The 13,164-nt window shown below is 39.9% G+C and overlaps 1 protein-coding gene across 9 annotated transcripts in view; it reads left to right on the forward strand.

Annotated features, from left to right (window-relative positions):
* Positions 1-13,164, forward strand: part of NTNG1 (netrin G1) — a 314,667-nt gene that overhangs the window by 277,225 nt on the left and 24,278 nt on the right. For 5 of the 9 annotated variants that reach the window (XM_078391824.1, XM_020784655.3, XM_020784653.3 and 2 more), the window contains one exon: positions 5,960-6,097. The exons of the other annotated variants lie outside the window; for them this stretch is intronic. In XM_078391824.1, the coding sequence (XP_078247950.1) occupies positions 5,960-6,097 (138 nt within the window). The remainder of the gene's footprint in view (positions 1-5,959; positions 6,098-13,164) is intronic. 9 annotated transcript variants of the gene reach the window in all.

Below are 13,164 nucleotides of genomic sequence, written 5' to 3' on the forward strand. Positions count from 1 at the left end.
AAGAGGGGGGAACTCCATGAATTCAGCAGCTCAGTGAATCAGGATGGTAGTCATCTGCCCAGGAAAGATTATGATGGATTCCTTTTGACACTGTAGATCACTCCCTCAGCTGTAAAACTAAGGTAGTTTGTAAGGAATTAGATACAGAGGGTCAGGCTTAAACTTACTAATGTAGACACATTAATATGAATATAGTTTAACTGATTTTGAACCCTTTGGGGAAAGAGGATTAGAGCTGGACTTAGCCATACTTAGAACAGATTCTTTGAAATCATTAGAAGTTAATTATCTATTACTAAATTCCTGTTGATTTCACTGGATTTACTCTGTATCTAACATCAAATCCAGGACTAGAGTTTTCCTTTGGGATGAAAAATATAGCCTTTACTGACGTTTTCAGGTTGGTGCCTTCTGTATTCCTGGCAGTGTCCAATTGATAGACTCCACAGCTCAAATCTATCTGGAAATCATGGCCTCTGTCTTCCTCCCAAACTTAGGTATGTTAGTCACACAAAAGGAGCACTTGACTTTTTTTCTGCAGTTCAAGCATCAAAGGCAATTTTTAGGTGTCAATGGCTAGAAAGGGATTTATCCCTCCCTAATTTTCAGCCAACTGAGTTAATGTATGCATTATGTGACTCCTTCCTCATTAACGTTTTGGTTTAAAAGCTTCTTTTGTTTTTCACTGCTTAAATACAAACTCATTGCACATGAGTTGGGTGGCTTCAAACATAACCCCAAATCAAAGGGGGGAGGGACTTCAGTTCTGGGTCCTGCAGAAAGCCACCAATTCAAATGCAAATGCATTTAAGCAATGAGGTATCAAAGACAAGATTCTTTAATTAGTAGTGATCTGCTCCTGGTGGCACAATTTACACAAGAGGATTTTGTCCATTGAAATTACAAGAAAGCAACATACGATGCATGAGGCTGGAGATTTCATTATAGAGGCTGCTGGGCGCTCTAGAGTTCATGGAGCCATGAAATAAGACAATATTAAAATCAGTGCTGACAGATTTTCTTCAAATATTTTTACAATTTAGTACACTCCCTCTGTATGTATTAATCATGTTTGCCCTGATCTATAAATACATGCCATTCATTGCAGCCATAGACAACTCATGATTAATGAGTGGGGAGTGTCACCTAGAATTTAGGATGGAGGTGCCCTACCTGCTCAGTCCAATACCATGACCTCCCCATTGGATGCTGGTAACTCCTGTTTCTCAGGGGCAGTGAATTTGTGCTTTAATCTGAACTTTATAGAAATTATCAAAGGTGCTGAACCTCATCCCCAGTAAAACCAGGCATTGATTCACTGCCTTCATAAAACTGAAGTGATCAGCTTCCCCTGGACCCACCCATGACAGCAGCCTTATAGCCCACGTCTGCTTCCGGTTTCGTCTGCAGGAAGGCAGCTGTGGCCCTACTCCTCCATGTGCACAGGCTTTTCATAGAAATAGATAGCAGCATCCCACTCACCCACCCAACATCACAGTCACACATTGTCCTATCCTCAGTGGAAGAATTATTTCATGTGCCTCACTGCTTTCCACCAGTTCATGCTAACATTTTGTCAGACAAGTAGGTAACTGAGGAAGTGACAAAAGCAAGATGTGAAACTATCCTTGAGGGAAAGCTTTTTGCTGGCTGAGGCTCCTTTTCATCACAGGTGTGAGCAGCAGAAGCAGAATGTACAGCAGTGGTTGAGAAGCTGGTTGTATGCATTACTCCCTGAAACATTTCCAGAATATAGGGAAATACCCAAGCATATGCTTGGCTTACTCTGTTTTTGCTTTCTTGTCCCAGGGAAGAAAAATTAAGAACCAATCAACAGATTTGGAATAATCATGTGCAACCACACTGCTCAGACTATAAACTCTCGAGACCGGTGTTTCCCAATCTTTTTTGAGTCATGACACTCTTTTATAATAGCCAGGTAACCTGCGACCCACCACTACCACATTTGCATAAAAAGGCATTTTTAATGGGGTAAAGAAACACACTAAGAATAGAAATAGAAGGCACGCATTGGTCCAGCAGCAGCCATGACTCTGTGACAAGATTGGCACATATGTTTTGTCAATCAATTGAAATAATTAAGTGTTAAAAACCTTTGTGGTGAAATTTCTATAAAAATAATTGCAACTAAAAATAACATGATGATCTCCCACAAAACACTTTGTGATCTGCTTGGGGGTCATGACCCACAGGTTGTGAACCTGTGCTCTAGACTGTGAATCTTGACATCCTTGCTTGAACACTATCTCTCACTGTTAAAAAGAAACGTACTTGCAAGTAGGAAATGAGCATTTCAGGCAAAGAGCTAGTCTGGAACCTTTGTTTCCTGATTTGCTACTTTTCCAATATGCCAGAAGTGGTTTTCATGCAGATAAGCCATCCCACATGTATAATCAAGTTGAGTACATCTTTTAACCCAGCATTTTGAAATCATGTTTATTGGGTAACATCCCATCAATTCACTCTACTGTCACAGCACAGGCTTCCACTAATTTCCAAAATGGTTTACATGAGGTCCTTGTTCTGCATAGTAGTATACTGTATTCCAAAATTATTCAAACACTGGACAGTTTGGGAATGCATTTTTTAAGCCCCCGGATTTTAAGTGGTGGCACTTTTCCCTTTAAATTCTAGGAAATATTCTGAAAGAGTAAAGAATCTCTGTACAACATATCCGCCTGTCTTTCTTCTTCGATGACTGTTCTGGTTATGCCTTCTAATTAAAAGAAGTAAAATTCAGTCTAGTGACTAATGTTCAGGCACAGCAGGCAACCCCATCTGAACATTTAGCAGCACTTTCTCTACATCCAGGCTGATTGAATGATCAAAAGATACAACAGAATTACCCATTCCCTGCCAGGGAAAGGTGATTGCAAGGCGAGAACCATGAATCATGCCAGGAGTTATCTTTATAAACAGGAAACTCTAAGGAGCCTTTTGTATAGATATATTTATTGTGCCATACTGGAAAGCCTGTAAAACCAGACCTTCTTCTGCCTTTGCTTGCAATTTAGAAATACTAGCTGAAATCTCTTGGAGCACTTACACAAATAGTGTAACTTTTGGAAGCAAATTGCTGTAAGTTACAAGATCTCTGTAGACATGATCTAATATATACCAAGTTGTGTGACTTGGTGTGCATTAGAGATTTCTGAATGTTAGGCAATTCACATGTAAAATTATTTGTGTAACCGCGCAACAGGATTTCAACTTCAGTCTACATGGATAAGAAGGGACGTGGTGGCGCTGTGGGCTAAACCGCAGAAGCCTGTGCTGCAGGGTCAGAAGATCCGGCAGTCATAAGATCGAATCCACGCAACGGAATGAGCACCCGTCGCTTGTCCCAGCTCCCGCCAACCTGGCGGTTCAAAAGCATGCAAATGCGAGTAGATAAATAGAGACCACCTCGGTGGGAAGGTAAACAGCATTCCGTGTCTAAATCACACTGGCCATGTGACCACGGAAAGATTGTCTTTGGACAAACGCTGGCTCTATGGCTTGAAGAGCGGGATGAGCGCCGCCCCCTAGAGTCGGACACGACTGGACAAAAATTGTCAAGGGGAACCTTTACCTTTACCTACATGGATAGCATGTCTAATCCTTAATATTTGTTTGGCACATGCTCACCTTACTTTATTGGAATGCATTATAGCTAGTGAAATGTTATTAAAAGGCAATGCCAAACTATAGTTGACTTTAGGGAGGACATGAATTCTGATGTTTTCTTAAAATGCCAGTCATATGCTATCTTTATAACAAGTTTTTCTCCACACGTAACATCTGATATGAAATACATTCATTTGTCTTTGAAAACCTGATGATGATGGTGGTGATGACAAGGACAATTACTGTGTACATTTGGGCAAGCCTATCTCCATTAGGACTTAATGTGTATTCCTATAATTGCCCACTCGGATGAAAGTTCTGCTAAAGTCAATAGGACTTAGTGTTAGGTAAGACATAGAACTGTAACTTTCTCTTTTCTTTGGAGGACATCTGTAAGATTTGAAAACCTGAGTTACAGGTGTGATATTTGCTATTCATACCATTTCCCCCTTAAGTTTCCCACCTGCTCCTAAAATTCTGCCTCTTTTTTTCTATTTGCAATGTTAATATATTTTCAAGTTTTCTCCTCCTGTTTTATCATTTTCTGATCTCATTGATTCTTAATGAAATTCCAGGAGACAATTGCAGATGGGATGATTAGAAGAAAAACAGAGCTGTTCACCCAGCATGCTGTCCAGATTCAAAAGGAATGCTTGCAGTATTTTTCATTTGATAACAAGAGACATGAGGGTATGGGAGACCGTACTTTCAACCTAAAGTCAAACATTCCATCTGCGCATGTGCATCTACAATCAAAACCAGGTCCTCAAAGAAGGACCCGTTTTAAGAGAAAGATAAACAAGGCAGGAAAATAATGTTCAGAAGTAAACAACAGCATAGCATTTTTGGCAATCCCAGCCTACATTAAAAACAGAGAGACACACCAAATTAAAAAATTATCTGCACGACAATTTTGGGTTAGAGCTAGCAGTTTTCAGCTGTGGCCAGGTTAGGTTCCTCAACAGCCTCTGGCTAGATAGAATATAGAATATAGTTGCCATCTATGAGGACTATGCCAGCACCCTGCATTAAGAAGTGTCACTGAAGACCTCACTTGGAATTATCAAATGGCCCACCTTCCTGCACGAAGCTGTCCAAGAAATTGTGAGACTAAAAAGAAGGCAGGGAGAAAGTCAATTCAGTATAATTGGTCAAGTATATTAAAAATGCACCTTATTTATATTTTTTAAAAAAACATAGTTTCAAAATATCCTTGTTGCACCATTTACCAACCTCTATATTCTTATCTCTGACATGAAATGAGAATGGTAGGCTCAAGTCCAAATCACTGTAAAGGATGGTTCTGGGAGACTCTGATCCCCCTGTGCATTCTCGCCTTGTATGAAATGGGATAACTTTAAAAATGCCTTATTATCTCCCAAAGAAATAAAACCTGTAAACTCCAACTGCTAAAATGCCATGAATATATTAAGATAATGGTCGCAAACATAAAGTGGGATCATCTTGGAAATTAGTGTGCATTTTGAGTCCATTTAGAAAATATGCAGCAGGATGCATCAAGTACAGAGTCTTACACGCCTATTTTAATAATTTAAGATATTTTAATTGAGAGCTTATTGATGTTACTTGAAATACCAAGCTTTTCTGATATTCATTAATAATCACTACATGCTGTCAAGTCAAGTCAGATCCAGAGTAAGCCATTCCAGGGTTTTCAAGGTATAGAGTACTCAGAAATGGTTTACTAGATCTAAAAACATGAATTGGAAGCTCTGCCACAGTTGCTTGTGAAGGCTTTGATTACTTCATCCTTTGCTTTATCTCCACTCATTTCCTGCATTTTCAGACCTACATTTAATTCCAGATTACAAAATGCAACCCACTTCCAGAATTCTACCCATATATGATATCTCTCTTCTTCTTTGCTATTCTCTTTTTTTAAAAGGTAATAGCAATAGTAGTAGTAGTGATGATGATGATGATGATGATGATGATGATGATGATGATGATGATGATGATGATGATGATGATGATGATGATGATGATGATGATGATGGATGTTGTGGCATTCTGTTTTGGTAGTGCCACATCTTAGATCAGTGGCATGGCTCAGCTGTGAAATATAATCAATATAATATAGTAATGACTAATATTAATGTGTATTAATTTTTAATTAATATCCCTATTAATATTAATCTGATTGATATTATATTAATTATTTCATGTTACTCGATTAACAAGCAGACTTTCAAGCAGTCCTTCCTTTTCTGTCATCTTTAGGTGATCTTCCTTAATAGTTATAGTTCAGTGATGAATGATTTACCTTCTTCTTCCCTATCCTGAGTTCATACATCTTGTCTTGTTTCTGCAGAATGTAATTGTAGCCATATTGGCTCAGTCCGTGATCGCTGTAATGAAAAAGGAATTTGTGAGTGTAAGCAGGGAACAACAGGGCCTAAGTGTGATAAGTGTCTGCGGGGATATTACTGGCACAACCAGGGTTGTCAATGTAAGTAATTTCCCTACTTCACCCCTCCCTCCTCCCTCTACCACTTGCTGCCTGTACTTCTTCATGTTGGTATGTGAGTGCCACTTTCAAAAAGAGCACCCTTTCTACAAGCTTTCAACACTCCAATGTGCTTGAAGCTTAATGAGATCCTTCAAACGAAGGCAGCCAATTGGTGGTGTGATCCATTTGTTTCAATATGCTGCATACTGCTTTCTCCATCCTTTTCAGCTCATGCTTGGAGAAACCTTTAATGAAAATAACTCACATCTATGCCTCACCAGCGATAATAAATTAAATTATGGCAAGGTATACCACCAATGGCCAGGTTTCTTGATGCATACTGAAAAGCTTAAAGATGATACTGAGTTATGCATATGCCTTTTTAAAAAAAGCTTGCACTGCTCTTTCCTGGGCACTGGAAATTTGAATCCATAATTTTAGCTTTGTCTCTGTAAAACCATGCTGTGGTTGTACTGGCTCACTGTGCATTATTTTCAGTCCATATGAACCCAACACCAAGAATGAAATATGAAAACATTGGGGTGAAAGCTATGAAGCAAATCTGTATCAGCAATCTTTCTTTTCTAGGTAACATAGTTGTGCTTGTTCACTGTTGAAACTGGAGTATTTTGGAAAAGTTACCATCAGCCAAAAGTTACCCACCAAGACACAGCCCAATGCAGATGTCACGTTTCCCAGCCTCTTCACCTTAATCAGCATTAATTCTGTCTGCACAAAAATTCATGCAAATTATGGTTAGCATTAAACAGTTTTGAAAATAATGCTTGAAAGCACGTTTGTAAATGTTACTCAGTAACTGCAGTTGCTGTTAACTTCAGTGTAGGCATAATGGTTACCGTGACAAGTGCTGGAAAAGAAAGGGGAAAGCAGTTTGAGTGAGGGAGAGGAGGCAGGCAGAGGAGACAGAAACCAAAGAAAGCTCTCCATGTCATAACTATGGTAAAGACAATGGGAAATGTTACCTATATGCTAGTGTTCTGCTTGACCAGGTTCTTGATGATCACAGTGTTTTTGTATTACAAGATAGCCAGCCAAAAAACAAGAATGGACTTCCAGGTAGGTAAAATGCAATTACCCAATTAGGATTGGTCAACGTTCATAGGTTTGCAGTGGATATCTCTGGAGTAGTGAGATATTCAGAACAAACATTTCATGGAACAAAATATATCCAATTATCTATTAGCAGGAACCAATTTTGATTTGATGTACTTATTTATCTGGTGCTGTGTAATTTATGCAAATATGTTTCCATTTGTGCTTTGGTTGTAAGTACTTCTCAATGGTTATGGGTTGTGTGTGATCATCATGCGCATTTTTCTTCATCATGTAGGACACATGTCAATCCCATTTCATCTTCCATAGTTAGGATACACCCCAAATCTACCATAGTGTACCAAAGTGTACTTTCCAGTGTCAGCTCCAGGATTTCGGATCATACAATTTGAACCAAAGTGAAAGAATCTGAGGAAAAAATACAGATTGGGAGTGTAGGACACTGTGTAAAATTATATTTCCCATTGCATCATATGATCAAATCAGTGTACCCCAAACCCATATTATTTCCCACATTCTTTCACTGCTCTTGAATAATTAAGACAAAGGTACTATGAAACTGCTTGTGGAGGTAGATGGCACAGTAGCACCAACCCAGGGTGACACACCCATGCACTCATCTGGTCTACTTGGTACAACTCAATGTAGTGAACTAAACATTGTGATCTTAGTGAGTGCAGTATTGTGTAGCATTGACCATTTAGAATTTGGGATATTTTTACTGTGTTTGTTTGGTGCTGGTGGCTGCTTAGTTGGTTGATTGGTTGGCTGGTATTACACCAAAGAAATAGGACTAGATGAAGGTAGAAATCAGCTAGAGGGAGATCAGATTAAGGAACCTACCCTAGAGCTTTGGGAGCTACTAAACAGTAACACTGTGTTGGATGCTGTTTATACAGTATCTGTCCTGACAGTCCCACATTCCTGTACAAAAGGGCCAGGCCTGCTATATGAGAAAGTGAGACAGTCACATCAGGAAGCAGATGCTTGGATGTGGCAGCAAGACATTGGAGAACAGTGTCATCTGCCAAGTGGCCCACCCTTTGCGCTCTAAGCTAGCCTTCTGCTTTCTAGTGTGGTGCAGGGCACTGCCCCACCTTCTGTTTGGAAGAAAGAATCAACTGCCAGTCCAGCCAGCTTTTGTACATTAAAAAGGAAGAAGTTACATTCTGTACTTGGCCTCAGGCAGCAAAATATCTTAAGCCTACCTTGCAGCTTGGATAATTGGATAAATACAAAGAGAGGTGGAAAATTGGGTAAATACAAAGAGAGGTGCCTACTGCCATATGGATCTACTGGACATTTACATACAGGTAGTTATATATATAAATTAAAAGATGCCTGCTTCTTGGGAGGAAAGTGATGACAAACCTCGACAGCATCTTAAAAAGCAGAGACATCACCTTGCCAACAAAAGTCCGAATAGTCAAAGCTATGGTTTTCCCTGTAGTGATGTACGGAAGTGAGAGCTGGACCATAAAGAAAGCTGACCGTCGAAGAACTGATGCTTTTGAATTGTGGTCTTGGAGGAGGCTCTTGAGAGTCCCCTGGACTGCAAGGAGAACAAATCTATCCATTCTAAAGGAAATCAATCCTGAGTGCTCACTGGAAGGACAGATCCTGAAGCTGAAGCTCCAGTACTTTGGCCATCTCATGAGAAGAGAAGACTTCCTGGAAAAGACGCTGATGTTGGGAAAGTGTGAAGGCAGGAGGAGAAAGGGACGACAGAGGATGAGATGGTTGGACAGTGTCATCAAAGCAACCAATATAAATTTAACCCAACTCCAGTAGGCAGTGGAAGACAGGAGGGCCTGGCGTGCTCTGGTCCATGGGGTCACAAAGAGTCGGACATGACTAAACGACTAAACAACAACAACAGTTATATGTACAATGGCAGTGGGATGGAGGAGGGGCTTAACACATATTATGTCATTTTCTGTTGATTTTAAACATATTCTTTTGCTTTTGTTCATGTTTATATTTTTAGTTAGTCAATGCCTGTTGCTGAAATTAAGTTACACCCCCTCTGAAAAACAAGTCAGATTAGTGTAATGTCAGTCCTATGGTTTCAAAGGAAGCTGCCAAAGGATCACAAACAGACCTGGATGGGCTAAAATCTGAGCTGGCTTCCCCCCCCCCCCCACTTCTCAAATGTGGAAACTTCCTATACTGTATATTTTAATATGTAGCAACCTTGAAATCAGCATAAATTTAAGGGCTTCAAACTCCGCCTGGGCTAACTAGAAACCTTCTATTCACTTCTCTATTGTTCCATCCCAGGTACCTTTATAATACAGACTCCTTTTCATGGTTCCATCATTTATTTCTCAGGGAAATTTATTATTGTCGTGGAGAAAATTACAAGACCAGCAACAGCAGCAACATCTCTCTAATGTACCATAAAGATTCCTTGGAGATGACTTCCATGAGCATGCAAAGCACATACTTGAGATAAATCCCTGTGGCAGCTGAGTCTAAGCCATTAGGATAAAGAGTGGGACATGCAGCATACACCAAGTTAATAAAGAGAGAACCAGAGAGATTGGTGTTATTGAGGGGCAATGGAGGGGAGCATTTGTCTCCTTTCAAGTGAGAAAATTAACAACAGGAGAAAAATGGAGGTGCACTGGGACTCCTGCAAGTTGTGCATTACAATCAGTTCTCTGTGTGTGGTGGGGTGCAGGTTGTACCTGTGACTAACATTTTCATGTAGAAAAGTTATCCTTGGTGGTCACCCTGTTCTAATGCAGCTTGAAATTTCATCTTCTATACAGGCCAGGGCATCCTTGCTCAGTGGAAGCAGTTGTCTATAGAAAGAGCCCAATGTTGTAGTGATCATTCTGGTAGAAAATCAGTACACCTTCAGTCTTACTTTACCAAGATCCAAGTTGTACTTATTGTTCTTATTGGTTCATGTAAGATCTAAGAAACTGCTTTGGGAGAGTTACGAAGACAAATCCATGTCAAGAACTATTGTTGGCTGTGTTAAGGGTATCAAACTGGGACCAGGAGATGTAGATTCCAATGTCCACTGAGCCTTCTGTGGCCCTGGTAGCCATTAGCGCCAATAGCAGTAGCCAACACAATGATGCAGGATGATGGACATTTCAGTACCAAAGCATCTGAAGGAGTACATCTTCCCACAATGTGCTATAACTTCTTAACAGGCTTCTTCCATGGAAGCTAGGCTTAAACCAGAGATTTGTCTGTCCAATTTTATGAAGCATCAGTCATGGCCAGATTACTCAGCTTCTCTCAGTGAGCCCATCTGGCCTAAATGTGAAGCTTGCCCTGTAGGGAGCTTTCCAGAATCCTCACTTCTGACATTGTGAACCACCTGACCAGAATATACCTACAGAGCCCATCCTAGAAGAGGAAGTAGCTTTCTGTGGAAACGGGAGAAATGGGCATTCTTGGAATTATTTCCTGCTTTGCCTGCTCGTTTCACTTGATACAAATGGTTTCCAGTCATTGCCCAATGAAATGTAACCCAGTTCCATAGAATCCATTTGTCTGTACACCATTAGGTGGATTGGCTTGCACAACTGCTTCGACAGTAGCCAAAACTAAGAAATAGCAGTAAGTCTAAAGCTGCTCAATAATTAAGTGTTTGGCTGAGGGGAAATTATGTCCAGCATTTACCAGGTCAGTTCTCATAGTCACAACACAATAGCAGCTGTTTTGTTTGTTATGTGCTATCAAGTCACATCCAACTTACACTGATCTGAATGGGTTTTTCAAGGTATGTGGAATATTTAAGGTGTGATTTCATCACTGCCAATGAATTTCCATGGACAAACAGGGACTTCAAGCCTGATCTAACACTTAGTCCATTACTCCATCTACCACACCACCCTGGCTTTCATAATTATTTTAGCTGCTACATAAGAATGTGATGTCCTCAGAAGTGCATAGAGTATGTAAAACACTTGCCCTGTAACCTATGTGACTTCAGTTCCATGTATGGCAGAGAGGTCTATTGTTGAGCGGTGTTTCAAATCACATCCTTTCCCCCTTAAGCATTATTCTCACAAGGTTGAGGATTTCACTGATATCAGTTCAATCCCAATTAAGGTAAATTGGGGAGACATGAAACGCAGTGCGCCTGAACTATTGAGGAACTCAATGACCCCATGGTGAAAATTCTGATTTAACTACACAGCACCTATTTTATCTTGCTTCGGCATCTTAGAAAAGGTGTCAGCCATTGAGTATTATTTCTTTTATATATTGTTTCTTTTGATCTGGAAGTTACCAGGGAATTAATGTTACCCTTAGGAATTAATGTTACAAATCACTAGAGAATCCAGGTAATGTGCCTATGTAGTTTCTTTAACCAGTGTTATGAACAATAATCCCTAATATGACTTTATGTTTTTAATTAAATTTGTGTCGTTTTCAAATACACCTCTCTTTTTAAAAAGACCTGACTATGGCTTATTTGGGCATATATCAGTTTGAAGGATTTTTTTTTCATGAGCATAGAAAAAGAGCTGGTTTGGGTAGTTCTCCTTTTTTTTGTGACCCAGATCAGCAAAAATGTAGCCACATAAGATGTTTTCATACACTGTCTGACACTTGTTGCAACACCGTGCACAATAAACTCAGCATTGTAGAAATGTGATGATGCCCTGAAGCTGTGCTTGTGAATTTGTTAACCGATGAATGCTCTTAAATCTTTTAAGTGAAGACAAACCTAATGGAGTTATTATATATTGGTCTGTTGTGTGTGGAATGGCTCCCACTGGCTGGTTCGCTCAGTTGCTTCCGACTTGGGAGGTACTTTTACCTGATCAAGTAAGGCTGCACTTACCAAATGAATGTTGAAGGCAACATCATCTTCTATAATTGGCAGGAAGTAAGGAGATGCTTGGATTGGCTAGGCCTGGTGTGGTATTATTACCTCTGTGTGATCAACAGCCCTGCCTCTGATATCAAGAATGTTATTGTCTGTTCTTTGAGCCCATGTCACATGAGCTTTCACACATGTGACTTCCAGTCATTCAAAAACTACATCACATAGAAACCTACACACTAGCTGCTTCTCCCATGTAGGGTCCTCCTTGTGGCAGATGATGCAGAAATATCCAGATGGCCAACACATTGACAATTCAGTAGGGACGAAAAACAATTTTGTTGGATTCAGTGGTCAGAAGAGAAGTGGACTCTTCAGATTTACAGAAACATATTGTGAGGAAAACTGTATCCCATTTTGGGAATTTGAAGTATAGAGTTATAGAAAAAGTATGGCATTATATAGAAGTAAGGCATGCACAAAACTGTGTGTGCTTATGAAAATGCGGACAGCTGAAATGTATAGCATAGAAAAAATGCTCACAAATACCCTTTAATCAATGAAGGAAGTGTGTAATTTGATAAAGTACAGAACTCAGATTCTAAGAAAGTGTGCATGTACTTCAGTATGAGAGAAGAAATAGCCTTGCACTGTCATACAAAGCAAGGACAGAGGTGGGGTTCAGAGAAATGCAAGTGTGGTGATTTCCTCTGAAGCCTCTATCCCCCCAGGTCTTCACGAGGTTCTCGCTCTTCTTTTTTCTTCGCTGCCACCAGGTATTACTACTTTAATACCATTTAATCATGGAGACATGTGTAGTTTTAAAACTTAACTCATTTATTAGATCAAGGAAGTTAATATGTGATTAATATTCAATAGGTAAATCACAGACTGATAATCACTAGTATTTGAATCAGAACTGCTATAATTTTAAACCTCTTTTAACTCTCTATTCCATTCACCATTCTTACAGATCTCTAACTCACTCTTAGTTCACTTTTAAGTTTCACACTGTCTCTCACTACCAGAATCTCTCCTCATACTCCATACACCAGCCTTTATATCCAGCCCCCTCCCCCCTTGGCTCCGCCTTCCGTCCTCACATTGGCTCCTTCTCCACTGTTCAGCTGTGACAGACAAGTGAGGGCAGGGCTGTTCGCTACAGCAAGACACAGTGATGTTCACATCCCTATTATCT

The sequence above is a fragment of the Pogona vitticeps genome, chromosome 4 (genome assembly GCF_051106095.1).
Source record: "Pogona vitticeps strain Pit_001003342236 chromosome 4, PviZW2.1, whole genome shotgun sequence".
Taxonomy (NCBI): Eukaryota; Metazoa; Chordata; class Lepidosauria; order Squamata; family Agamidae; genus Pogona; species Pogona vitticeps.